The 26,264-nt window shown below is 52.7% G+C and overlaps 1 protein-coding gene across 10 annotated transcripts in view; it reads right to left on the bottom strand.

Annotated features, from left to right (window-relative positions):
- The window catches only part of DIP2A (disco interacting protein 2 homolog A), a 126,300-nt gene that overhangs the window by 54,460 nt on the left and 45,576 nt on the right, over nt 1–26,264 (bottom strand). For 7 of the 10 annotated variants that reach the window (XR_013486761.1, XM_020973347.2, XM_020973348.2 and 4 more), the window contains exons 3-9: nt 18,938–19,057; nt 15,049–15,168; nt 13,320–13,565; nt 7,126–7,254; nt 6,111–6,230; nt 3,007–3,204; nt 106–197 (exon numbers count right to left, since the gene is read on the bottom strand). Coding sequence is in view for 9 of the 10 variants with exons in the window: in XM_020973347.2 (XP_020829006.1) it covers nt 106–197; nt 3,007–3,204; nt 6,111–6,230; nt 7,126–7,254; nt 13,320–13,565; nt 15,049–15,168; nt 18,938–19,057 (1,025 nt within the window). In the remaining variant the exon portion in view is untranslated. Of the gene's footprint in view, nt 1–105; nt 198–3,006; nt 3,205–6,110; nt 6,231–7,125; nt 7,255–13,319; nt 13,566–15,048; nt 15,169–18,937; nt 19,058–24,663; nt 25,665–26,264 lie in introns of those variants that run through there. The other 3 variants (XM_078154596.1, XM_020973350.2, XM_078154595.1) reach the window with 3 other exon arrangements.

Here is a 26,264-nt window from a genome sequence, read left to right as displayed (position 1 = left end):
CAAAGTCCCGACCTTTCGACTCTCTCCCCTGACAGCGACGTCCCCCCCCAACGGGTCAGCGACGTGTCCTGAGCCAGAGGAGCCCCTCCCATCCCGGTGACTCACCCGGTCTCCAGGTTTAAGCAGGGGCTCACTCTTACTGGCGAGCTTGTTAAGGAGGGTGTATGCCAGCTTTTCACTTCGACTCCAGAGTTTGCCTAAAGTCACAATGAAAACACAAAGCCCATGTGACAAAAGTCAAGACATCAGAAGCCAATATGCTAAGGCCAAACGTTAAGGGAACCAGTGACCGGCAAGAACAGAGGGGTGATAAATCTGGGAACCCTCCCCTCAAACCGGCCACATTTCAAGGGGGAGGGGCCTCCCTGGCCATTCTGGAACTCCTTTCACGGCGAACCAGAGCAGCACAGGCGGAGTCCCAGAGCAGCACAGGCACCTCTTCCTGGCCACTCAGCCACTCGCAGGGAGGGGAACCCAGGAGGAGTCGGAGCTCCAGGCCTTTCCACTGGGGGAAGGGCATGAGACCACACTCGCAGATGCTCCATAACTTCAGAAACGGACAGGATCTCATCAGTGGGAATGACACCGCACCCCAAGGACGATGGGATTTTCCCGTCTGACTCACAGCCGAAATCTTCTAAGGGTGTCATCTCCCCCATTAGAATGAGAGCTCCTGGATCCTGCCCATCTGATAAATGTCAGAGAATGGGGCAGCTGGGTGGCTCAGTGGATACAGAGTGCTGGGCCTGGGTGCAGGAAGACCCTTAGACACTTTCTAGCTGTGTGAGCCTGGAAGCCACTTGACTCTGCCTCAGTTTCCTCACCTGTAAAATGGGCTGGAGAAGGACATGGCAAACCACTCCAGTATCTTTGCCAAGAAGACCCCAAGTGGGGTCATGGAGAGTGGGGCGTGACTGACGAATGACTCAACAACAACACAGAACGTGAAGAGGAAGTTTCCAGAGGAAAAAAACCTAACCCATCAACAGCCACATGAAAAATGCTCTAACTCAGGAACAACTCGGGAAATGCAAATTCCAACGACGAGCTGGCACCGCCTCACAGCTGTCTTGCTGGCTGAGGTGGTAAAAATGAAAGTGACAGACGCTGGTGGGGATGGGCTGCGAACGTGACTGCTGACACCCCTAGGAGAGCTCCACCCCAGAGGGATCGTCCAACACTACAGGGCGCGGCTCCTTGCAGGGGCAAAGAACGAGAAGCCGAGGGGCGCCCATCCGCTGGGGAACGGCCACGAATGGGAGGAAATGCTCTTCTCCCATAAGCGATGATGAAGGGGAAGCTTCAGGAACCCATGGGAAGACTTGGACGAAGCACGGCGGGGGAAGGGAGCAGAGCCAGGAGAGCCACCTCTGCTACAACAGCACTGCACCTACTCACGAGCCTGGATCGACACAATGGGCCAGCACTGCCCACCTGCACGCGGAGGCAGATGGACTCAGAGGGCATGTGGAGGCAGACGGGGGGAGGAAATTTGAGGGAATTGGTTTTGCTTGACTTGTCTGTGTTTGTAACAGGTTTAGTTTCTTTTGCTTTCTCAGTGTGGGGGAGGATTAGAGGGTGAGAACGTGGAGCTAAAAATAAAACTGAATCAAAAAATGAAAATTAATGACTGAACACAAAGAATGTGAGCTCTTTGGGCGCAGCGACTCCAGCCCACAGCATCAGGCATGCACAGAGTAAGCCCTGAAGAATGCTTCCTTCCTTCCTTCATTCATTCCTTCACGAGCCTTAGTGTGACCTCTTTAACCCAGAAAATGAGTGTTGTTCGGCTGTTTCAGCCATGTCCGACTCACTGTGACCCCATTTGGGGTTTTCTTGGCAAGGACACTGGAGTGGTTTTCCATTTCCTTCTCCAGCTCATTTGACAGATAAGGAAACTGAGGCAAGCAGGGTCAATTGGCTTGTCCAGCATCACACAGCTTAGTAAGTGTCTGAGGTGACATCTGAACTCAGATCGTCCTAAATCCAGGCCTGGTGCTCTATACACTGCACCACCTAGCTGCCCTGAAACAACTCTTCCAGATGCTAATGAGAGGCTTCACTGCTTTGGAATTAACGGGCATTTGGGGGGAGGGGGGCGGGGGGGGCACAGTGTTGCATGTGATCATACACAGAATTCCAGGCCTAGAGTCAGAAAGAGCCGAGCACCAGTCTGGCCTCAGACACTTCCTAGCTGTGTGACCCTGGCCAAGTCACTTCACCACTGTCTGCCTCAATTTCCTCCCCCTATAAAACGGGGATCCTAACAGCCCCTGCCCCCAGGGTTGTTGTGAGGTTCCAATGAGATTGTAAAGTGCTTAGCACAGTGCCTGGCACACCGTAGGTGCTCCATAAATGCTGGTTTGCAAACATCAGGTCCACCCCCTTCGCCGGCCTGGCTGGGAGGGAGGGGCCCCGTCTCGTTGTTCTCCCTCCCTTCTCTCCTGGGAAGCCCTGGGCTCATTCTCCCCAGGATGGCCGTTGGTCCACCCTCTGATTTCTCAGTCTCCCTTTGGTTATCTGAAGGCACCCTGATTCTGCTTCGCTCGGTGGAAGGCGGGCAGGAGACATAGTACCTGGCACCTGGGAGGTGAGGGAGGGGCCCAGCAGGAGCTATGCTGGGCAGACAGAGATCTGGCTTTTCACACAAAAGGAGAAACTGCTAAGAGGCAGACTTTCCCTTCTGCTAAGCAGCACCTTGGCCTGGGGCCTGGGGACGCATGGGGGAGAGGGAGGGGCGACAAATGGAGGCAGCTGTGACCCTAGTTCATGACCATGGCAACCCAGAAGGGGATACTCACCCCTCCCCTCTCCCTCTGCTCCTCTCTGATCCTCCTCAGTCCACAAGAACCACTTGGCTTCATTCCTTTAAAATGCATGAACCCCTCAATCCCCCCACAAATCTTCCCTGAGCTGCCAGTGACCAGGCAGGGTCTGACACAAGACCGTCAGGGGACAACCATGGGAATCTGCCTTTGAAAAAGCCCCTCTTGGCTCAGTACTCACCATAGGTGAGGGTGTAGATGGCTTTCCCAGTTGTATCCAAGGCTGTGAGACAAGGGGCCTTGGGCTGTGTCGTGCCCCAATGCTGCAGGGCAGCCAGGAGGGACGGAGGCCAGTTGGAAACCACACCTAAAGGCTCCCCTTGGAGCACGGTCATCTGACTTCCCTCGGGCTTGGGTTGATTGGGGTCCGGCTGGTGGACTGCAAAGACAAGGCCCCCCTTCAGCAAAGGCCTAGGGCAGCACCTCTTACTCAAGGGCTCACGTTCTCACGTCTCCCCTCCTACCATTGATCATCTGAAAATTCCTCCAAGTTGCCACAATCCTTCAAATTAATGCGAGGACTACAAGAAATCAGGATATTACTAACTCAAAAATTTAAAAGAAATGAAAATAAGATCAAGAACAGAGGGGTGATAAATCCGGGAACCCTCCCCTCAAACTGGCCACATTTCAGTGGGGGAGGGGCCTCCCAGGCCATTCTGGAACTCCTTTCACGATGAACCACAGCAGCACAGGTGGCGTACCTAGTGACCTGATCACCAAAGCTTGGGGGGATAACCTCCAGGGGGCATCCAAGGCAACCCCAGCAAGAGCTCAGCCTGACCATCTCTCAGCCCCTGCTCAAGAACAGGCTCCATTTCTTCTTCCCCCACTTTGAGTCCCTCTTCCTGGACAGCCTGTAGGAAAGGATGAGCGGCTGCCAAGGATCCTGAACGCAGTGCCAATGCCCGCCCATCGCCCAAGAGCCATGGGGGAGGGGGCCTCCACTGGGAAGGGACTGATTGTGCAATTGTCCATATTCTTAGGTTTTTTTGTTTGTTTGTTTGTTTTAGGTAGTTGGGGTTAAGTGACTTGCCCAGGGTCACACGGCTAGTGTCAAGTGTTTGGTCTGAGTCTGGATTTGAACTCAGGTCCTCCTGACTCCAGGGCCGGTGCTCTATTCACTGCGCCACCTAGCTGCCCCAATTGTCCACATTTTTAAAAATCCCCTTGGAAATGCTGGCTTGGAGAAAGACCTGGTATTTCCCCTGACGGGGGCCTACTGCAATTGTGATGGATGCAGCAAGGAAGAGGGGACAGACAGCCAGCCTTGGCAGCCAGAAAGACCTGGCGTGGAGTCTGGCCCTAGACTCTGGGAGGATTCCTGAGCTTTGAGGTACCCTCCCTGGCCCTGCGTGACAGAGAAGGTGCCAATTCGCCTTGGTACAAGGCTCTCCCCATACCGTGAAAGCACATGGTGGTTCCGGCCCTCCTCCCATTCCAGGATAGCCCACCAAGGACTCACTGATATAAGCAAGAGCCAGGAGGTAAAGGTAAGAAAGAGGGGCCTCCCGCTGTTGTGGGGAGGGCAGGAATCCTCCTTGGCCCATCAGGATGCCCTTTTCACACAAAAGGAGAAGCTGCTGAGAGGCAGACCTTCCCTTCCACTAAGCATTACCTTGGCCTGGGGCCTGGGGATGCATGAGGGGGGGAAGGGTGATGGATGGGGGCAGCCGTGACCCTAGTTCATGACCATGGCAACCCAGAAGGGGATACTCCCCCCTCCCCTCCCCATCCCATACATACACACACACCCCACTAAGTACATTAAAACAGATACACACCCTCAAGGCCAGGTCTGAGCAGGAGCCTGGCTTTCTTGAGCTTAGAGACACCGGGATGGGCTGGAGGACAGAACCCCTGTCAGTGCCCCAGGAACAAACCCTGAATCATCTTGTCCTTGGGTATCTGAGGGACAGGGAAGGAGCACAGCGCCCCATGCTCACGAGCACTTTCCTGGGGTCTCGAATGAGATTGTTGTAAAGTGCTTAGGGCAGTGCCTACCACATGCGAGGAGCTTAATACATGCTTGTTCCACAGTTAACACTGGTCTAAGGCCGTTAAGTAATGAGTGACTCAGAGTTGTGTCCAAAGAGGGACGGGCTATAAGCAGGGCCTGGAAAGTGCATTAAATCGGTGCGTAGTCAGCAGAGCTTAGACAGGATTAGATCAAGAGCAAATAAGTCAAAGAAAAAGATTGAGAAAATGTACTGAAAAAAGTTGGGAGCCACTGACTGGTAAGTGAAGGCCCACCCTCCCAGAGCCCCTGGCTCTAAGGCTTAGCTCCATAGGAAGAACCCAAGACTGGGAGTCGGCCCCCCTGGGGCAAGCCCCAGGTCCTCTGGGCTCCCTTCCAGTGTCATGAAGAAGCCAGCACCCCCCCATCAAGGTCACTGGCCAGCACAGCCTGGCAAAAATCCCAGGTCTGTGGAACAGAGTTCCGGGAGGCTGGTGGGGGACTGGCAGGGCCGGCCTTGACCTTGGGGAAGCCTCTAAGGTGGAGGCAGGCCCACCTCAGGGGGCAGTGGTGACGCTGCCCTGAGACCACAGTTAGGGGCTCGGCCAGCTTTATGGCCATGTCCCATGGTCAACTATTCAGAGTAAGAGCAAGATCCCCCCCCAAAACGGGAAGAGCAGGCCAGCCTGGAGAGCTCTGTGCTGAATTGATCAGGTACCTGAAAAGAAAGCTGCAGGGGATGAGGGCTGGGATTTCACAGATGACCCTGCAGTCTGCTCTGTTTACCTGGAAAAGCTCCTGTACTTTGGGGTTTTAAGTCCAGGATAAAAAAAAAAGTTTTTATTTTATTTCTTTTATTTATTTATTGATTCATTCATTCATTTATTTATTTGTGAGGCAATTAGGGTTAAGTGACTTCCCTAGAGTCACACAGCTAGGAAGTATTATGTGTATGAGGCCGGATTTGAACTCAGGTCCTCCTGACACCAGGGCCGGTGCTCTATCCACTGCATCACCTAGCTGTCCCCCAAAAAATGTTTTAAAATAAACATAACAGAAAAACCAAAGTTGAAATCTCCAGATCTTTTTCATCTGAAGCCTGTCTAGCTTTTTCTTATGCCTACAGCATTTTCTTAGATCTGGCTCCAGGTTCTCACCTGCCCCCATCTTTTAGGGCTGGGACTTCATCGGCCCTTCTGGCCAGGCGTGGAGGCCTTGCCCAGGTCACCCACCACATCACACACTCACTCACACTTGCCAGATGCAGACACAGCCACACCTGCGCCGCCCTGACCACGCCCAGCCCCCGGGGTCCAAGGCCTTACTACCTTCCAACAGTTCTTCAAAATCATCCACGAAGAATTCCTTCAGAGGAGGGCGCTTTGGTCTCTTTAAGGTATTCAGAAGCTGCTGAATTTTTGAAGACACTCTGCTATTCACTGGAACACCTATCAAAATTAAGAAGGAGAGAGAAAGGATGTTGTGAGAGGTGTGGTGGGCCCTCCAGGGAAAGGCCAGGGGCTCACAAAATGAAGCCCTTTGCTTGGGGACCTCCCCCAAACCCAGTCAGCAGGCCTCCACAGATTGCTCAGCATCTTCTCCTGCCAGAGAAAGGCAGGATGGCCCCACTGATGAGGATGCTGTTCAAAGGCTTTCTGGAAGAAAGCTCAGATACTTTCCCATGTTCTGATGACTGCCCTCAATGGTGGTCACACCCACCCTGGGACAGCAGATGGGGTTTCTGAAGAGAGCCAAAAGCTCTTTGGAGCCCTCGAGAGCGAGCCGGTAGCTGGGCTTGGCAATTAAGTTTTTGGCCCCAAAAAGTACCATAATTGCAAAATAAGGAGATAGTTTTCCCGTAATAGCTCATAATCACCCTTTAAAGATTTATTCCACTGTAGCCACGCTTAACCAACAGACTCCCAAGTGCCCACGAAAGTGTGACTCCCAATATGACTGAATGACCTCGCTCAGATTAGTGACAAGAAGGCCTTCAAGGCCCAGGATCACTCAGCCTCTTGCCAGCTGCATAAATCAGTAGTTCACAGGTAAATCCCACCGTTCTCTGGGTGGAACAATGAGAAGGAAGCAAAGCCCTGTCTGGAGGGAGACAAAAGCTACCTCTGTCACCATGAGATGGCAAGAGGACATCTGTAGGCTGAGGCAAGCACTCGGTACCTGGGGTTTCTGTGTGTCTGTTCAGAGGACATGGACTGGGATCACAGAAGCCATCACAAAATCCAAACCCTCCCACCATTCAACCTTCCCTGGGCCTTTCCAGGCCCTCAAAAACCTACAATTTGCCCATCCTAGATTCCAGGCTGGAAACCCAGGGATGTTTACCATCAGCTGTCTCCAACATGCTGCTGCTATAGCCTCGAGGGACCCCTCTCACAGAGGCAACCTGGGGGCGCTCACGGGAGGGCAGTTCTACAAGGCCAGTGGTCACATCAGGAGGTGCAGGATGGTTATCTGTAAGGGGAAAAGAAAGAAGAAAAGAAATGCAGCCCCCTCTCCATTAAGAGACCTCATCTGTCCTCCAGGAATCAAGGTCGCTGCCTCACGTCACCGTCCATGACACCGTCACAGTCCATGACACTGCTTCTAACCTTTGCTAGGTTACATTTATAAGCATACAAGTCATTCCCCAATTGATAAATGTTCAAAAGATATGAACGGGCAGTTTTCAGATGAAGAAATTAAAGCTTTAATTTAATTAAAGAAATTAAAGCTTTAATTTAATTAAAGAAATTAAAGTCATATGAAAAAATGCTCTAAATACTACTGATTAGAGAAATGCAAATCAAAACAACTCTGAAGTACCACATCACACCTATCAGATTAGCCAACATGACAAAACAAGAAAATGATAAATGTTGGAGAGGATGTGGGAAAATTGGAACATTAAATGCATTGTTGGTGGAGTTGTGAACTGATCCAACCATTCTGGAGAACAATTTAGAACTATGCCCAAAGGGTTATAAAAATGTGCATACCCTCTGATCCAGCAATAGCACTTCTAGGTCTGTACCCCAAAGAGATCATGCAAATGGGAAAAAGACCTACGTGTACAAAAATATTTGCAGCAGCTCTTTCTGTGGTGGCAAAGAATTGGAAATTGAGGGGATGCCCATCAACTGGGGAATGGCTGAACAAGTTGTGGTATATAAATGTGATGGAATACTATTGCTCTGTAAGAAATGATGAGCAGGCTGACTTCAGAAAAACCTGGAAAGATTTGTGTGGTCTGATGTTGAGTGAAAGGACTAGGACCAGGAGAACATTGTACACAGTTAATAGCCATGTTGTGAGATAACAAACTTTGATAGCCTTAGCCCTTCTCAGCAATACAAGGATGTAAGACATCTCCAAAGGCCTCATGGTGGAAAATGCTATCCACATTCAGAGAAACAATTGCCAAATCTGGATGCAGATTGAAGCGTACTATTTGCTCTTTTTTTTCTTCTGTTTTGTTTTGTTTCTTCTTTCTCATGGTTCCTCCCCTTGGTTCTAATTCTTCCTTACAACATCACTAATGTGAAAATATGTTTAATAGGAACGTATATGTACAGCCTATATCAGATCGTATGCTGTCTTGGGGAGGGAGGTGGAAAAAATTTAAAACTCAAAAAAAGCTCATGGAAATGACTGCTGAAAACTAAAAATAAATTAATTTAAAAAAATCAACTGCTAGGTTAATCAGAGTTTTTCTAAAACAGAATTAACCAAATTAATAAGTTTTACTGGGAGGAGGGCGGGGCGGGGGGAAGGTGAGGACAGAGGGAGAGAGCAGAAAGGCAGGCAGCTTGATTCTATGGTTCCCTGAGAACAGCTCTGTGACGGATGAGGTTGGTGTGGGGAAGACACTGGAGCTCCTCTAGCCCCAGCTTGGTTTGGAGGCTGGATGTGACCACCTTGCTTAAGGCCACTCAGAAAGGTGAGCAGAGAAGCACTCTTACGTCCCAGCTCCCCATGCGAGCACATGGGACAGCCCTCAGATGATGAGGCCACAGACAGTGAAGGCACGCACGCACTGCCCCTAGGAGAGAACCAGGATGCTGTGGGGGTACGAAGCAGTCATTCTTTCCTGCTAACTTATTCTGGGGGACTTGCTCCAATATCCTCAAAGTTTAGCACAAGGGAAAGACAACGCAGGTGAAAATAGAGGGTTCTGATCCAGAGTCCTGGCGTTCCTTGTCTCTTTGGCCCACCGGTTCTTCCATGTCCCCAAAGGGATAGAATGGCTGATCAGAAGACAGTGGTATGGAAAACGCCTAATGGAGCTGCGGAGTCTGAGACAGCCCGGGAGGAGACGGTCACCGGGGCCCTAAGCAGGAGCCAATCTCTCCCAAGATGGTTTTCAAAGGCAAAGCCTTGGAGGGCTGTCAGCTCTGTCTCTACCTGCCTCCCCCCAGTCCTCTGGAACCTGACCTCTGCCCACCAAACTTGCCAGAGCCACTCAAAGTCATATCTTACGAGAAACAGCTTACACAGATCGTGGAGAAAGAACTGTGCCAAACAACTCCCTAAGGTCCCCCTGAAGACCCCCCCACCCCCGTGGCTGCAGCCAGGAGCAGGGGCAGGAGGACCCACGGCTGGCAGAGCCAAGGTCTCTCTGACCCTGCCAGTGACAGGGCCATGGTCCTAGAGAGGGAGGGCTCTGGAAAGGCCTCCATCCTTTCCTAAACACTCGAGCCTCTGGGTCTTGGGGCCACTCGGCCATTCTGCAGTTTTCTGCTGGCAAAAGTAGAAAGACGTAGAAAGTCAGAAGAAGTAGACTGAAACGTCTGCCTAAGCCCTCGGTTTCCCATCCTTGTGTGCTCTTCACAGACCATGCCCCTTGAGTTACAGAGCCTTCGGGTGTCTTGAAACTGGTAGGCAGACATTAGCAGCATTTTAAAATTTATGTTTTGAGGCTACTTTTGTCAGTCAGAAGCAAGTCAGAAATGCTGCAAAAGGCAGTGAGAATCACAGACAGGGATCTTACTCCGATGCAAAGAGACGGGACCTAGAAATCATCACGCGCCGCCACGGGGGAGAAGCACGTTCTCCCTAATGACCCTCGGCCTCCCCCCAGACGGTGCAAGGAGAGGAGAGGCAGCTGCACTGGCGTGTCACCGGACAAGCACGCTCCCTGCTGCCTGCACGGCCTCGCTTTCTCATCCAGGCTCGCAGCCTGGTTAGCTCCTTCCAGCTCTCGGACTGGGATCTGATGACCTCGGCCAGGTCTCACCCGCTCCTGCCACTGCCCTGCCCCACTGTCTCCACTCTCCAATGCAAGCACCCTTCACACGGCACCCAAATCACCTTCCTAACGCAGATGCCCTCTTTCAAAGGCTCTGGAGAGGGCCCTGCGGGTGGACGCTGCCCCAGGAAGGAGAAGGCCCCTGACCCTGATGTCTACCTGCTGGATGCGATGTCGTGGATGTGGGATTCTCGGCTAAGGATGGCGTAAACCGGAGGCCTCCAAGGTTGGTAGCTCAGTCTACGAGGCAGGTGCCCGCTTCTAAGAGAGAGCATGGCACCAAAGACCCCCAACGAGCTGGCCCCCACCTCTGTCTCGAGGCTCGCTTACTCTCTGTGCCAGTTACGCTCTACTGATAGTTGGTCCGTAAGTGAGCCTCCCTGTTCTGGGCTGCGCCTTAGGTCTGAAGTGCCCCCTCCCCGCCCCAGCTCTGCCCTTCCCATGCTCAGCTCACATTTCTAGCCCACCCCTGGCCCCCTCGAGAAGCCTTCCTGAGCTGCACCCCCTCTCAAATGGCCAGAAAGTGCTCCCATAGCACCCCATTTTGTGCAGGTGGTCCTTCCCTCTCAGAACATAAGTGCCAACATAAACCATATTGGAAGAGAGCCCTGAACACAGTAGGGGCCTAATAAATGTTTGCTAGACTGAATGAACAAATTACATATATTTTAAAGCTCTAAGGATCTATGGAATATAAGGGAAAAAATTACTACAAATGAGCAAGAGAAGGTTGCTAGAAAGCATAAAGCATTTCTGTTGTCCCCAGTGCTCAGAGTTAACCCACGTGTCTGCCCAGGGTCAGGCCAGTGGGGCAAAGGAGCTTGGGAAGATGAGGATTTTCCCTCCAAGAATAGTTATGCTTCTCCTCCCCTACACCCAACATCTCTTCATGGTGTCCCTCAATCTGTGACTTCCCAACTGATGGCTAAAAAGGACGGCCCCTCCTGAGAAGGGCCAAGGAGCACCCTCATTTCAACCATGCTGCCCGGGCACCTGTGGGTCACAATGCCTCCAAATGCACTCACCTCAACAGCCAGCTCAGCCCCTGAAAACCCGGGCCCAGGAAGGCGGTCCAGCCCGTGGGGGGCCAGGGCCAGCCAATGAACAAGCGAGGACGCCTAGCTAACCGCTTCCCTTTTATACCTCTTGTGTGACTTACTTAGCCACATCCACCAGAAATTCTGTCCTTGACTGCCATCACAAAAAATTCATTACTCCAAGTCCGAGGTGGTCTGCCAGACCTTCCAAGGCTTTGTGTCTGTGCTGTCCTAGAAGAGGCAGGTGCACGCGGACTTGCTGACACTCTGTGTGGCCTCTGTCTCCAAATTCCTCAGAGATGTCTGAGCCCTGGCTGCTTCCAATCAGGTATGCAAACAGGACCACAAAATAAGTCTGGGCCCTGAGCGAAGGTGGCCAGCACCACAGTCAGTGAATGGTGGCTGTGGACAAGGCCCCCCTGGGCCTAGAAAGAGCTGCCACTGGGCTGCTGGGAGTGAGGCTGGCTGCCTGGAGAATCCCGCTCTCCTGCTCTCCTTTGGGAGGTGCCTTCCTGACATTCCCTGGAACTGGCAGCGCTCCTTCCTACGACAAGCAAAGGGGGGCATCTGATGGAAATCGACTGGAGAATTCTCCTGGTAACAGAAAAATGCTTCCCTTCAGAACGGAAAGTGCTACAGCTCCATGATTTTCAGTAAGAAAGACCACGGATGGAGAGTGTGGCCACCTCAAAACACTCTCACTTCTAATCCAGCCCAGCTTGAAACAACAGCTACAGCAGAACTACAAAACCCACTCAGATTTTCCATTCCACATACTCTAGAGAGAGGTCCCAAGAAGGCACCCTGTGCCTGCTCCAAGTCCCTGGGGCCCTCCTGAAAAGCCACTGCCAGGAAGACTGGCGACCAAGATCTCTTGGACGCCTCCTCGCTGCCCTGCTGGTGAGACCTTGAGTAAGTCACTGTAGCTCCTTGGCCTCGCTTTCTACATCATTAAAATAGCGGGATTAGCTTAGATATCTCTAAGGTCCCTTGGAGTTTTAAAAGTCTATGATTCTAAGGGGAAAACATCCAAATTATTCACAGGCATAGCTGTGGCCCTCAGGCAGGGGCCACAATGCTGACGACGCCCACCCAAATCTTCCCTGGAGCACTTTTTGTGGGAGCAAAGTGCTAAAGACAAAGGGGGGGGCCCAGGAAATGGCTGAACAAAGTGGGACACACAGACATTCCAACAGGAAGATCGCTACGCCACAACACAAGCAGCAAAAGGGATTCAGAGACCCATGGGAGCATGCAGGAGGGATAGAGGAAAGCAGAAGCAGGAAAACCATGAGCAGAATGACAACGTCCCTGAGACAGCACAGAAGAAATGCAATGACCACCTGGGGACACCCAGACACCGGCGGCTGCTGCCTTCCTTGGTGGCAGGGCGCGCTATTGGCTCTCCAACGCAGTCACGGGGCAAAAAGAGGGGGTGGGGGTGGAGCGGAGGCACAGCGATCCCCAGGGTGTTGAGAAAGGGGCCAGGGGACAGACTATTTGGAGGCCAAGCCGATCTCAACATCTTTCCATGTTCAGGAACTGGAGGGCTGAGGAGTCATCTAACTTTTATTTCTTACTGTGAGGTTTCTGCCCTTGGGAAAAGTAAATGTTCCCTTCTATAAAAGGCCCTGGTTGTGCAGCTAGCTTTAACTACCCAGTCCCGTCTCAGACCATGGTTACTGCCATGCTGCCTGACATTCTCGCTCCAGGAGCAGAGTAAGAGAGGGGAGCAGGGCAGCGGGGAGCGGACAGCCCTGGGCCAACAGCGAACATTTGTTTAGTTAAGATTCTCATCTTCAGTTACTAAACAGCAATAAATTTGTAAGGGGTGACATGGATGAAATGCCAGGAGTGTTGAAATGTCTCCCTTGCCTATAAGGCAAAGGCTGTCACCCCATTTCCTACTTGGCACCATTACTTAACATTTAATTGAGATCCAGTAACGAATGCCAAGGTCTCGTCCTAATGTGCCAGGGAGTGCGCTAGACCAGATTGCTGCTGACTGCCTGGGCTCCTGACGACCAGGCTGTGCAAGCTCTGCTTAGACCATCCTTCACCGAAAGGGAAGGGGAACGTTCCTGAGAAAGATCTGGGCAGAGGAGGGCCCCTCAGATGATGTATTTTGCTCTGAAAGCTCTCATCCCCTACAGGGACTGCCTGCCTGTGGGGGAACAATGGAGCATTTTGGACAGCTGCTCTCTCACTGAGGACTCCTGGTGTGATGGGTGTCCAGAGGCGGTTACTGTACTGACCTAGCTGAGCGTGGGCCATGAGATCTGCAAGCACTGTGGCAGCGGCGGCGGCGGGAGCTGTATTGGAAGCGGCAGCAGGTTTCCCTCCCGCGTGGGATGAAGTGGAGGATGCAGAAGATGAGGTGGAGGAGCCCTGAATGACCCGATGAAGCCAGGGTTCTACGTTGGAATGGCTCTGGAACGGAGTAGAAGTGAGTCGCCCTTGCCGCCGGAGTGAGCCCTCATCTTCTGAGGCCGAGGATGTGTCTGTGATGGAAATAACCGTGACAGGCATGTCATGCAGGGGTGAGCCCAGATGCCTGCCACGGCCTCCCAGGCACCATCACCAGGAGGAAGGCGCTCAGGGCTCCTCCTAAGAGGGCGGAGAGCCCCTTGGAGGACAATGCAGGCTGGCAGGGAAACTACCTCAGGGACAGAAGGCTGCTGGGCTGGGAAGTGACCAATGTCCAGTCTGGCACAAGGGAATATCTGTGCCACTCTCCATGCAAACCTCAAAGACCGACCCTCTTTCACTCGGCAGTTCAACAACTAAGAAGACATTGGTGCTTTCAGTGAAGCCACAGACAAGCCAATCGATGGCCCCAACGGACGCTGCCCTGACCGCTGACGCTGTCAGCCTACTCCTGAGCAAAGCAAATGGGAAATCAGCTTGGGAGAGGCGCTGTCCGGCAATCATCTGGCTGGTGCCCAGACCCCAAATGGCTCAGTCACTTATACTGGTAGGAATACACGCAATCCGTCACAGGGAGATTTCAAATCAAAACAGCAAAGGCCGCAGGCTGGGCTGGGGAAGCTCCAGCGTCTAGGCTACTCACTGGCCCACAACTACACAAGAGGATTCAGAGAGTAAGGGCGGTCTCAGTTCTCCATCCACCAAATGAGGTGGGGGCAGGGGGAGGAACGGATGGGGGCCTTTACAAGGCCCATTCTTACAGCAGTGCCGGCTTCTGGGAGGCCAGAAATAGAAACGTTGCGGAAGCATTCGGCTCTCACATGACAGCACAACACACGGCCTGGCAGGGGGCTCGAGGACCCTGAGTTCTGCCTTTGCCTCTCTGTGTTGGAGCTGGGCAAAGCAGGGGGTGAAACTGCTGGGGACCGGCAGCGGCAGCAGAACTTGGCAGCCACCTGCAGAGTCTTCACCAGGAAGAGCTAAGACAGGAGCCAGCTCAAGCCCAAATCCTATGGAACGTCTCCCAGCTTGTGCTTCTCCTAAGAAGCTGAGGCCTGCCAGTGTCCTTACCCTCACATGTTACTTACTCCCAGGGATAAAAGTTTAAAAACAAATCCCAAAGAGGAAGCGGAAAAATAAACTGGTTTCAAGTTTAGACGGAGAAGGAAGGTACAGCTTGTGGGAATGCACAGACATACAGAGCCCCACACAAAATGTATATACATGCATACATATACAAATGCTCACATACCCATATACACTTTGCACACGAACATACACACAGGCATGCAGTCACACACACTCACTCACACATACACATACATGACATGCTCAGACACACAGGCACACTTGTGTTACACACGTGTAAACACATGCCCACATGTGCTACATACCTTCTCATCCACGAGCACATGTTTGCGCAGAAGGGTGCAATATGCACACACACACACACACACACACACACACACACACACACACACACACGCTCATCCAGGTACACCAGAACACCCGCCCCACCCACCCTGCCAGCGGTCACCACAGAGGCCTGCTGGGTACCTGGAGGGGTGTAGGTCTCCACAGAGGAGTGCGCGAGGACGGAGCGTCTCTTGGAAGGCATGGGCATCTTCCTCTCTTTGTACTTGGCTAACGCGGCTTGTACGGCTTCGGTGTGGACGTCTGTAGAGAAGACAGAGAGTCAGCCAGGGCGAGCTTAGGGCCGCTCTGTGGACTTCCAAGCCAGAGGAGCCACGTGGCCTGAGCCTGTGGCCTCCGGCCTCTTAGGGTGGGGTCGGGTTGGCTTTGCCCCTCGATGAGGGTCAGACAGCAGATCCCAGTCCCGGATACCTGATGACCACGGAGCCTCCCCTCTCAGTCCCCTCCCTGAGGCCTCTCTGCCTTTGGCCTCGGGGAGGCTGCCCAGGTGAGACATGACTTCCCCCTCTCCTCCCCACCCCCAACCTGCCCATCGCAGCTAGAAACTGAGAGAAAATCTGCACCAGTCTCGTCCTCACTGCTCTGAGAGCAGGGGAGACAAAAGGCAGAGGGCACCATTTCACCACGGTGGGGGGGGATGTTATCTTCAATTCATCTCTTCCACATCCCCCCAAATCTGGCATTTCATTTCCCACCACCGTGCCTTTGCATGGGATGCACCCGATGCCAGGAACACCTCTCCTCTTTGTTGCCGCCATTCAGAACGGCTGGCTTCCCTCCAGCTTTGGCTGCAGTGACATCTCCTCTGGAGCCCCAATCTGACCCCCGTGGCTCCCCAAATGCTCTTTGTGCACTTCCCTCCTCAGCAGAATGGGAGCTCCTGGGTGGCAGGGGTTACTTTGTCTCCCCAGCACCAGGCCTGCCTCCACGCTGCTGACAGCCACGTCTGGCTGCCAGACCAGGGTCTCTCCCCACATCAAACCCTCCATCACCTCTTTGTCCTTTCCTGATCTGCGCCTGAGAAGGGCCGTGAGCAGAGAACCAGAAGCAGGCCTTGATGAGCAAGTGGGAGCTGACTGGGGGCCCTGGCAGGGCAGTGCCGAGGACCCTCCTCCTCCCAAAAGCATGCTTTCAGCCACAAAGTCCTCTCTTCTCATAATGGGGAAAGCCAAGTTTTCCTGAGGTGCACAGAGGGCTCGTCCAGCTGTGCCACCAGCCACATCCTCACGGCTCACTACCATTCTCATCTGAGTTCTAGGAACCCGACTCAGCGGAGGATGGGCCCAGGCTGAGGGATGGACCCCCAGCCCCAGTAGACTGTTGGGCCACAGAGGACTTTAGGAGGTGACCATCAGAATCCACAGCCCTACGAAGAAGACGCCTTCCCGTTGGCCTCCGTGCATCACTGACAGGGTGGGGTGATCAAGCACTGGTAGACCCACGAAGGTCCCTCCTGCTTACAGCCACTCTGCTCCCCCTGTACACACACACACACACACACACACACACACACACACACACACACACACCACATGCACACATGCATGCCCCCTGCTCTCAGAGTCAGAGTCCAACCCAGTAGGAGCAGGTGTGCTTCAGACACGCTGCTACGTGTGCTGATGGGTGCCCCAACCATCACCCACACACCTACCAACACGGGCTGGGCTGAAGGGGACCAAGGTCCCACCTCAAACTCTTTTGGGTGAACAGCCATACATAGACCCGTCCCTGCCAGGCCCGACGCTGTCACAGAGACTGAGGGCCCTTCGTCGTGGAGGGGACGCTGCTGGTCTCTGACCTGGGGGTAGGCAAGTCCTCCACTCAGTGTCCTCCCGACTAGGGCACAAAGTGGAAAACGAAAGCCTGGAGGTTGACTGTCATGTCTGACATTCAGCTGAGAGTATCGCAAGGTACCAAGAGGTCAAGGGACAGCCTTTAGGTGGCCCCTCTTCTGGGACTCTCCTTAACTTTCCTGAGTGTCTCCTTTGGTGTGAAAATCATCAGGGAGATGGGCTCTGTCCTCCCTCATGGGGGTCCCCCAGGGAGGCACAAGGCCTTACCAGAGGAAAGACCCACTGGCTGGTCATCAGAAGTGAGACGGCTTCTGGTAGGGCAGTGACAAGACAAATCTTGGATTCCGCTGAGACAAGCCTGGCCAGCATGCTACAGGATGGAAGAAAAAGGCAGAGCCTGGACCTGAAGAGGCCAGGCAGGAGGCAGCAGCCCAGGAAGGGCAGGGAAGAGTAGGCCCAGACAGGAACCAATGGAGGATAGGAGACACCTTTGAAAAGCAGGGCCGGCAGGCTCCCCCGACTCTTGAGACGGGGCCACACACACGGACTTCCTCGATCACGTTTCCACTGTAGACAGGTCAGAGGAGAAAGCAGGTCTGGTCTACTCAGACTTCAACTCGTCATTTGAAAGTGTGCTGCACCCTCCTTGGGGACATGTGCTTGGCACCGCACTAATACCCTGATCAGTGACTTAGAGAAGGCAGAGATGGCCAGTTCTTCTAACCTGGAGGTGACCCAGCCTTGGGGGAAGAGGACATGCACCGGATGACAAAAGCAGGATCCAAAAACCTCGCCTGAGCATTGAGCATCGTGGCCTTGGGCCGCACAGGGCAAATGACCCAGGAGCCAAGGGTCCCTCTGGGGCTCCCGCGTCAGATCACGCCTGGAGCGCTGAGTTGGGGAGTGAAGGCAGCCAGAGGAGGGAAGATCAACAGCAGAGTGACGGGCCGTGAGCTCATGCCACGTGAGGACAGCCTGAAGGACCTTGGGAAGCTAGGCCCCAGGAGTACCTGGAGGCACAATCAGACGGGCTCGGCTTGCCCCCAAAGGGCAGAACGGGCTGCCCTCTCCCTGAGGGTCTTCAAGCAGAGGAGGCCTGACCACTGTCCCCACTCAGATTATAGGGAAGAGCCAGGATTGGAATCCATCAGAGGGTCCTCTCGTTTCATTCCCGTTTTGTTGTTTTTATCAGACTCTGAGATAACAGAGATGATCCTTCTTAGGGCATTACTCGATCAAAGAAAACAGCTCACCGAGTAAACGGAGACCATCCACTGGAAAAAAGCAAATTCATTTCATTCTCGAAGCCGCAGGCCATGAGAACTTTCTTCGTTGGCATATCAGCACCGGGACAGGCAAAGCAGAGAGCCTCCTAAGGTCTAGTTCCTGAGTAACCAAATCCCTCATTGCAGGATAAATGAGCAAGGCCAGAGCTGGTGGGACAGGAGCAGGAGCCTGAGCCCCGGCGGGCGCCAGGGAAGCCTGTCACAGAGTAGAGGAGCGGGTCTCTGCATGGTCTCGCCTCCGGTCAGGGCTGCCTGATAAGGGTAGGCCTTGGGGCCAACTCTGCCGTGGCCAGCACACACTAAGAGAAGCTTACCGAGCCCGAGTGACCAAACGTGCCAAGCACCCCCAGAAGGCTCTGTGTGTCCTCCCTCCCAGCCACCTCCATGGGACCCCAAATGCCCATAAATCCTCTCGTCAAACTGGGACCAGAGAAGATGAAGAAAGGGGAGCACTGCTACGCAGCTCAGGGCAGCCCAACAGAGGGGCCATGGGTGAGACACCCCGGGACCCAAGTTTAAATCCTGGCTCTGACATCTAAACACAAGTCACTTTGCTCCAAGGGAACAGTGAGTGGGTGCCATGGGTGCACAGAACATGGGGCCTCGGGTCAGGAAGAACTGAGTTCAGATCCAGTCACTTACCAACTACGTATGTGACTACAGACAAATCGCTTCCCTTCCCTTGGTCTGCCTCAGTTTCCTCATCTGTAAAACGGGGATGATAACGGCACTCACCTCCCTAATTATAAAGCCCTTACACACAGCAGACACTATTATAAATGTTAGCTATCGTTAGCTATTATTACTGTAATAAAGGCACTCAAAGGTGGCTACAGTCTGTCAGCCAATTGTCCACTGAGGATGGATCAGCCCCTTGAGCCACAGAGACCAGGTTCCCACACAGTGAGATGGGCCCCAGCCCACCCCCCTTACCAGATCGGAAGCGCTCATCCCTCGCGTTGGCGGAACGTGCCTTTTGCTGTTTGGAGCTGGCGGCTGGAGTCTGCGAGGACCCTGGGACTCTGCTGTCTGCTTGCAGAGAGGGGTCTACACCTGAAACAGAATCCCAGCACAGGTCAGCACTCTGTGTTAGGCTCCGTCCATCTTTTATAAAACCACACACCTTCACCACACCTGCAACAGTGGACAGAACAAAGCCCAATGTTCCAGAAGGACAAAGTACTGTCCTCACTGGCAGCCGGTGAGTCCCTGAATGGAGGCTAGGGACAGTTCCCTGCCAGGAACAAGAGTAGATTTTTGTGTTAAGTGGAATTTTCTATCTATAATCAAAGCAGCCCTTCCAGGAAAAAAAAAAATCAAATGTCAGGGTCCCAGGTACAACCCTGGATGAGGCAGAGAACGTCACATGGACAATGGTGGAAAAAATGCTATTAGAGACAGTGCCCCTCTCCCTCTTTCCCCTCCTCCTCTCGTCCCTCCTCCCTCTTTCTCCTCTCCCCCTCTCTCCTTCCTTCTTTCCCCTCCCCCATTTCCCTCTCTCTCTCTCCTCTTCCTCCCTCCCCTTCTCTTGACTCTATTCTCTGGATCCAGCCACAGGTCTCCTTGTCAGTCGATACACTCCTTGTCATGGTTGAGGCCCAGCCTTGTGACGTCTCAAGATAAAAAAATCTTGAGCTCCCCACCTCACCCGCTATCCCAAACAGACTCTCACTTTATGAACACACATGTTGGGAAAGAGCACGTGTAAATCAGCATTTCTGCAAATTCCATTTTAAGAGGGCCGGGCAAGTGTGGCCTCAATTTGCCTAGGGGCTGGAGGTGACAGAGCAAAGCCCAGAAGGGGATCTGATTCTGATGTTTACCCTATTAATCTCTTCGCAAGGAGACGTCATCCTTCTGGGGCCATTTGAACATGTGCCTCTGTCTAGGCATGAGCCTTCTTGCTAGGAAGCTGTTCAGGAGGCCCAGCCCCTCTGGTGGGAGGGCTTCCAGGCCCTTCTCAGGGCTGCTCATCCCCCTTGGGTGTTCACCAGTCACCCCATTTTCCCCTGTGGCTCCAAGAAGCTGGAGCATGCCACAGCCCCGTAAACCTTCCCTGCAGAAGGCCTAACCCAGGCTGAGGGTAACCAACAGGAGGTAAGGTAGGGGCGCGTAGACCCCAAGCATGTGAAGACCTCCCCACCCCAGCAATGGGCAGATGAGAACAAGGTGTTCCAGTGGCCACAAAGGTGGCTGAAGCAGGAGCGGTGGGGCACGGAGAGCCTGATGAGGCATCAAAGATGCCAAGGCCAGCCGCTGCACCCCGGGCCATTGCCAGTCATCCTGACTTCTGTCCTGCCACTGGATGTCAGTGACTCCAGAAGAAAGAATAAGGTTGAGGACCTCACTTCAATCCAATTCATGTATGAGTCAAGACGTGACCCTGTGACATCACTGGTCCTAAACGAAGGACAGACAACAACTAGAATTAAAGGACATTATACGGACAGGTCAGTGAACTGCGAGTAGCAGGGGGAAACTCGAGTGAGTCCTAAGATGGTCACCAAACAGGAATCTCTTTTTCTAGTACTATTATCCCCATTGCATATATGAAGAAATCCATTCCGGAATATTCATGACTTATCTCTTATGCATGCAGCAAAGTTCCAGAAATGAAGTTGAACCCAAGGCCAGAAGTGAGATCAGGCCTTCCTGGCCCCAGGCCCAGCCGCCATCCACTGAGTCGCTGGGCCGCCCCCAAGAGTACCGGCTTCAAAAGAGACCAGGTTAAGACACCGGGAGATGCCATGCCTGGAAAGCCACTTAGTGGAGACTCCACAAAGGGAGGAAAAAAAGGATTTCCAAGGCCAGGAAACACCCTGCTAAGAGGCGGGAGATGGCTCATGGGAACCGCTCTCCCCAAGGACAAAGGGGGTCTATGGGGGGGGGGACTGGGCCTCCAAGTTTGCAGGAGGGGACGCTGTTGTCCTCCACACATATTTCTTTGTGAGAGCTGCCTGGCATTTACTGGCTCATTGACGGAGGAGATGGATCAACTAGCCAAATGATATCAGAAGCAACACACCAGACAGGGGTTTACAAGTCATCCCTACCATTCCTAAGTGGTAGCACACTCTGGCAACCCTACGTGCTGCTCTGAGTGTGAGTCAGGAGAGGGAGGAACAGAGCCAAGATGGCAGAGAAGCGGGACTGAGTACAGCAGGCTCTACCCTGCCCTTCCGACAGGTCTAGAACACGCACCAAACCTAATCCTGATGGAGAAATCCAAGACAAAACCAAAAGTGACAGCGAGCCATCTTTCCAGTCCAGGGTGGCACAAAGAGACAGATGCCCGTGCCCATGGGGTCTGGCCAGGAGTGACTATGCACCACAGCAAGAGGCAGTCCACAAGCCATTCCAGGGTGCCAGGACTCCATGCAGAATGGGGGAAGAGGCACCAACTTGTACTACCCAGATCCGGGTCACAGATCCAGGTGGGCTGAGGAGGAGATGGCACACAGGACAAAGTACTAGGTACTGCGCAGGGAGGACGTTCAGAAGCGAGCAGCAGCAGCCATGCAGTGAGGACCACAGCAGCACAGCAGGGCAGGGACCAGACCGAAGGGCAGCCTGTGTATCTTGTCTCTGAAGCAGCAAAGCTTTCCATCGATGCTCAGACCAGGGGACAGCAATCAGAGGTTCCCAGCCTGAGCAGTTCTAGAGAGCCTGAAATAATCCAACAGTCTGGAAAAGCAGCAACACGTCAGTCCAGGTCTGTCCTCCAGAAGTGCGCAGAGCCTGGCCTAACGCCAAGTCAGAAATCACCAGTCAGAAAGCAGGCTAAAAGAATGAGCAAGCAAAAATGAATTCCACCACAAAAAGCTATTGTGGTGAAAAGAACGCTCAAGACACAAGCCGAAAAGACAATGACTCTGAAACATCCCTTAGCAAAGACTCAAAGGAAAACGCAGCATGGACACAAACTCAACCTGAATTCCTAGCAGAGATAAATAAATTTCTTTTAAAGTTTGCAGATGCTTTTATAAATGAAACATGAAGAGCTGAGACCAAGAAACGAGAGCCAGGGAAGAAAGAACCGGAAAGGGAATTAGCAGCCCGGCACAAGAGTCACGTACAAAACCGTGTCCAAGCACCGAACTTTCTGAAATTCTGAAATGGACCATCTGACATACTAAATGGATTAATGGAAAATTAGAAGATTAGAATGGACCAAATAGAAGCCAACAAGTCCATGAGACAACAAGAAACATTAAAGAAAAGGCAAAAGACCAGAAGAAGTAGAGGGAAACTTAAGGCATCTCATACCAAAAACAACTGACCTGGAAAAAAGACTAAGGAGAAAAAAATTAAGAATCACTGGACTACCTGAAAGCCAGGAACAAAACCAAACCAAAACAAAGAAAAGCCTAGGCGATGATTTTGGGAACTCTTAAAAGAAAACCGCCCTACAGCTTTAGAAGCAGAGGGCAAAGTGGAAGAAGAATCTGCCTCCTGAAAGAAACCCCAAAAAAGAAAGTTCCCAGGAACACCAGGCAGAGATTGCACCAGGCTCAGCTGACAACAGGGCACACTGGGAGTGTGGGGACTTCGGCTGTACGGGCTGGAGACATCTGGGTCAGCCACCCGATGCTCAGATCCCCCTCCTGTTCTTCTAGAGTCAATGTACTGAGCGGGCAGAGCCCCGGAACAAGTCCTGGACTTCCTGTTTACTGGAAGAGGGGTTCTGTGAGTTCTGAATGAAACTAACAGAGCAGAGAGCCCCCCCCCCCAGCAAGGAGGTGGGAGGGCCCCTGAAGCTTATGCAGTAATGACCAATGATCCCATAATTAAATAATGATCGTAAGAGAAGGCAGGGAAGTCTGTACCCTACGGGGGCTACATTTTATGTCAAGATGTCTACACTCCTCTAAGGAAAATAGCTAGGAAGGGCAAGGCTGACCCCAAGCTCCCTGACAGGTGCAGAGAGGACACAGACGTTACCCCCCAAGGAAATGATGAGATGGTCCATGTGCACTGGAAAGGCCGCCCACTCACGCCAGCTCCCACTACCTGGCCTCCCCCACAACAGCCCTGGACCCCTCCAATCTGGGCAAGTTGATCTCTGGAGTTCCTGCCTTCCGGCCCAGCTCAATTGACTGGAGACCAATTGTGTGCAAAGCAACCCCTTGCCCCGTTCTCCTGGCCCCCACTTCCGCTGTGCTTTCTCTTGTCTCCCTGACCCCATGAAAAGGCAAACCCCTCAAAGCAGGGGCTGCCTTCCCAATGCTGAGCACAGCGCCTGGAGCACGGTAAGCATTAAGAAATCAGTTCTTTTTCCTTCACTCAAAATGAACAAAAGGTGAAATGATGAGGAAGTGGACAGGGCAGGTCTGGGGTTGAAGGGTCGGTAGAAACTGTAAAAGGCCTTTCCAGGCCTCTCTCCAGAGCAGCGGACAGACTAGGCCTTCCTCACCGCTGCTTGCAAAACTTGTCGTCAGGGGCCCCGACAGGTCTGTCTGCCCATCCCGATGTGGAATGTGGTGGAGGTGGGCCAAGGGCGCAGCCGGATGTGAGGACCCCTCTCCTCTCTGGCGCAGGGCCGCAGAGGAAAGGCCGTCCTGAACCATCCTCTGCTCTCCCCTCCCCCCCAGAATTTGGAGAACGGTTCTCTTGGACAATTCCCCAGAGTCTCCTTCACACCAGGCACAAGCAAAGCCCCAACCCCACACACCAAGCCGAAAGCTTGGAAGTGAAATGCCCCTATGCCCAATGACGACGACTGCTCTCACCATTTAGGAGGGAGAATTCTGCCAATGGGCCTACTTTAAAGGACGCCCTTTTGGAGAAAAAGGGGTTAGTCGAATAACTGGGGAGGGCTGGGTGGACAAGAAGCAGCTGGTGGGGGGTGGGAGCTGCCCGCGGACTAGATGAGGGTCAGTCTGCTCCTGCAGCAAGGAAAGCCCCAGGCCGGGGCAGACGCTGGCACATCAGCAGAGGGGGCGGCCTAGTGTCACTCACTGTGGATGAGGAACAGCTGGGCCTGGTGGGCTTGCTGATCAGCAAGACCCGGGTTCAAATTCCACCTCAGCACTCGCTAGCCGAGTGACCCTGGGCAAACTACCCAGTCTGAGTGTTTCCTCATCTGTAAAATGGGACTAAAAGCAGCACCGCCTCCACAGGTTTGCTGTCAGGATTACCTGAGATAACTCATCTCCAAATGCCTGTTTGACATTTCAGACGGGGTCATCATCTTCCCCAGAGCAATCCCTCTTCAAAGGGGCCCCACATCCTTCTGTCTCCACGTTCCCCTCTTGCTGTTGCCCTCCTTTCCCCTGCATGACACCTCCCCCCTCTGGCCCATCCCCTCACCCAGCCACCTCCCCTTTGCCACAGCCTCCCTGCTGCCGAGCCCTCCCTCATGCAGTCTGTGCCCCCACACAGCTGCTACAGTGATCATTCTAACCGTGTCACAAACTCCATGGCTCCTACTGCCTCTTCTGCCTGGCTTGTAGAGGCCTTTGAAACCTGGCCCTGACCTACCTTTGCAGTCCCATTACTCCCCTTCCCCCATGCCAAAAGGCCCTTCCTGCTCGTCCTCACACACGGCACTCCCATCTCCATGACTCTGCACTGGCAGTGTCCCACGCCTACAAGGCCCTCCCTCTCTGGCTCCACTTCTTAAAATCCCAGTTTACTCACACACTCTGCTCAAGGCCCACCTTCTACAGGAAGCCTCTCGTGACCCCTCTTCTGCCAGCTGAGGGTCCCTCCCTCTGCGGCATTTCTCTCGTGTCTCCTTTATGGACCCTCATGTGTGTACACGCTGTGTCCACCAACAAAATGTAAGCTCCCAGAGGCAGGGAATGTTTCACTGTTTGTAACCCTAGTCCTTGGCCCAGGGGAGAGGCTTCTCGGCTGCTCGGGGACTGACCAGGAACCCCTTTAGCAATGGCTGTGGCTGTCTTCTGAGTGTTGGAGAGTGAGCATGGTTTTTGGAAATCCTAAGTCCATCGGGGATGAACTATGTAGCTGGCCCTGAGCTGGACCAGGGAAGTCCGGAGAGACATCCGAGAGACATTTTACCCAGGCTGGCACCTCTTGTTCCAACAGCGTCCCGAGCCATGATGAGAGAGTGGGAGCAAGCGAGGGCGGAGCCTCCTTTCATTGTCTCGATGCTGCTAACTGGCGTTTACAGAACCCTTATCAGAGGACAGTGGGAAGGGTGGGCATCCATGCTGCACTCTCCTATTTTCTGGAGGAGTCCCCATTGCATATGGTGCTCACTTTTGGCATTGGAAAGATGCTTGTGACAAAATTAAGAACAGTCCCCTCTGTGCCTGTACCTTATAGGGTTTTTAGCATAAAACAGTGTCGTACTTTGTCCCAGACTTTTCCTGCATCTACTGAGATGATCATATGATTTGGGATGTTCGGGGTTTAAATATGATTAATTATGTGGATCGCTTTCCAAATGGTGAACTATCCTGGCATCCCTGGTATAAATGCCACTTGGTCATAATGAATATTTTCTTGGATAAATTGCTGCAGTCTGTTTGATGGGATTTTGTTTGAAACTTCTGAGTCAATGTTCACTAATGGTACTGGTCTATGGTTTTCCTTCTGTGCTTTATCTTTTCTGGTTCAGGTACTAGAATTCTATTTGTCTCATAAAAGGATTCTGGTAGGGCTCTTTCTCATTTTTTTAAGGACAATCTGTGAAGTCTGGCTACCAACTATTCTTTGCAAGTTTGACAGAATTCTCCTGTGAAGCCATCGGAGCCAGCAGGGTTTTTTTGCCCCCCTGTGGCAGTTCCTTTACATCTAGATCCATTTCCTTTTCTGAGACTGGATTATTTAAGCTTTCCGTCTGGCCTTCTGATAGTCTGGAAATGTTATATTTCTGAAGGTCTTCCTCTATTTCTTTTGTGTTCTCAGTTCTGTTAGAATAAAACTGCCAAAGTAGCTTCTGGATATTTTTAAAAAATGTCTTCTGTGCAGAGCTTCCTGTAGGGACAAAAGCACCAGGAATATACCAATGGAGCATCCTCGGGAGCAGCCATCTTAGCACTGTGACCTCATGGCAAGCAGCCCCCTTTGGAACCCTGCCCAGAAAGACATTCCCATTCTTGAGGAGACACACAGGCAGTACTGAACAGTGAAAATGTCATACAATAGAGCCCATATTAATGGAAACTCTCAAATAATTAGGGTTTTTTCCCTTGCTTTGAAGAAATCACAAGAAAAACAAGACAGAATCAAAAGTCCTAACTCTCATGGTTCACAATTATACAGTTACACAAGGCCAGAAAGATGGCCTGGA

The sequence above is a fragment of the Phascolarctos cinereus genome, unplaced genomic scaffold (genome assembly GCF_003287225.1).
Source record: "Phascolarctos cinereus isolate Bilbo 61053 unplaced genomic scaffold, phaCin_HiC Scaffold_5;HRSCAF=322, whole genome shotgun sequence".
Lineage (NCBI taxonomy): Eukaryota > Metazoa > Chordata > Mammalia > Diprotodontia > Phascolarctidae > Phascolarctos > Phascolarctos cinereus.
This window is presented reverse-complemented; position numbering and strand designations above follow the sequence as displayed.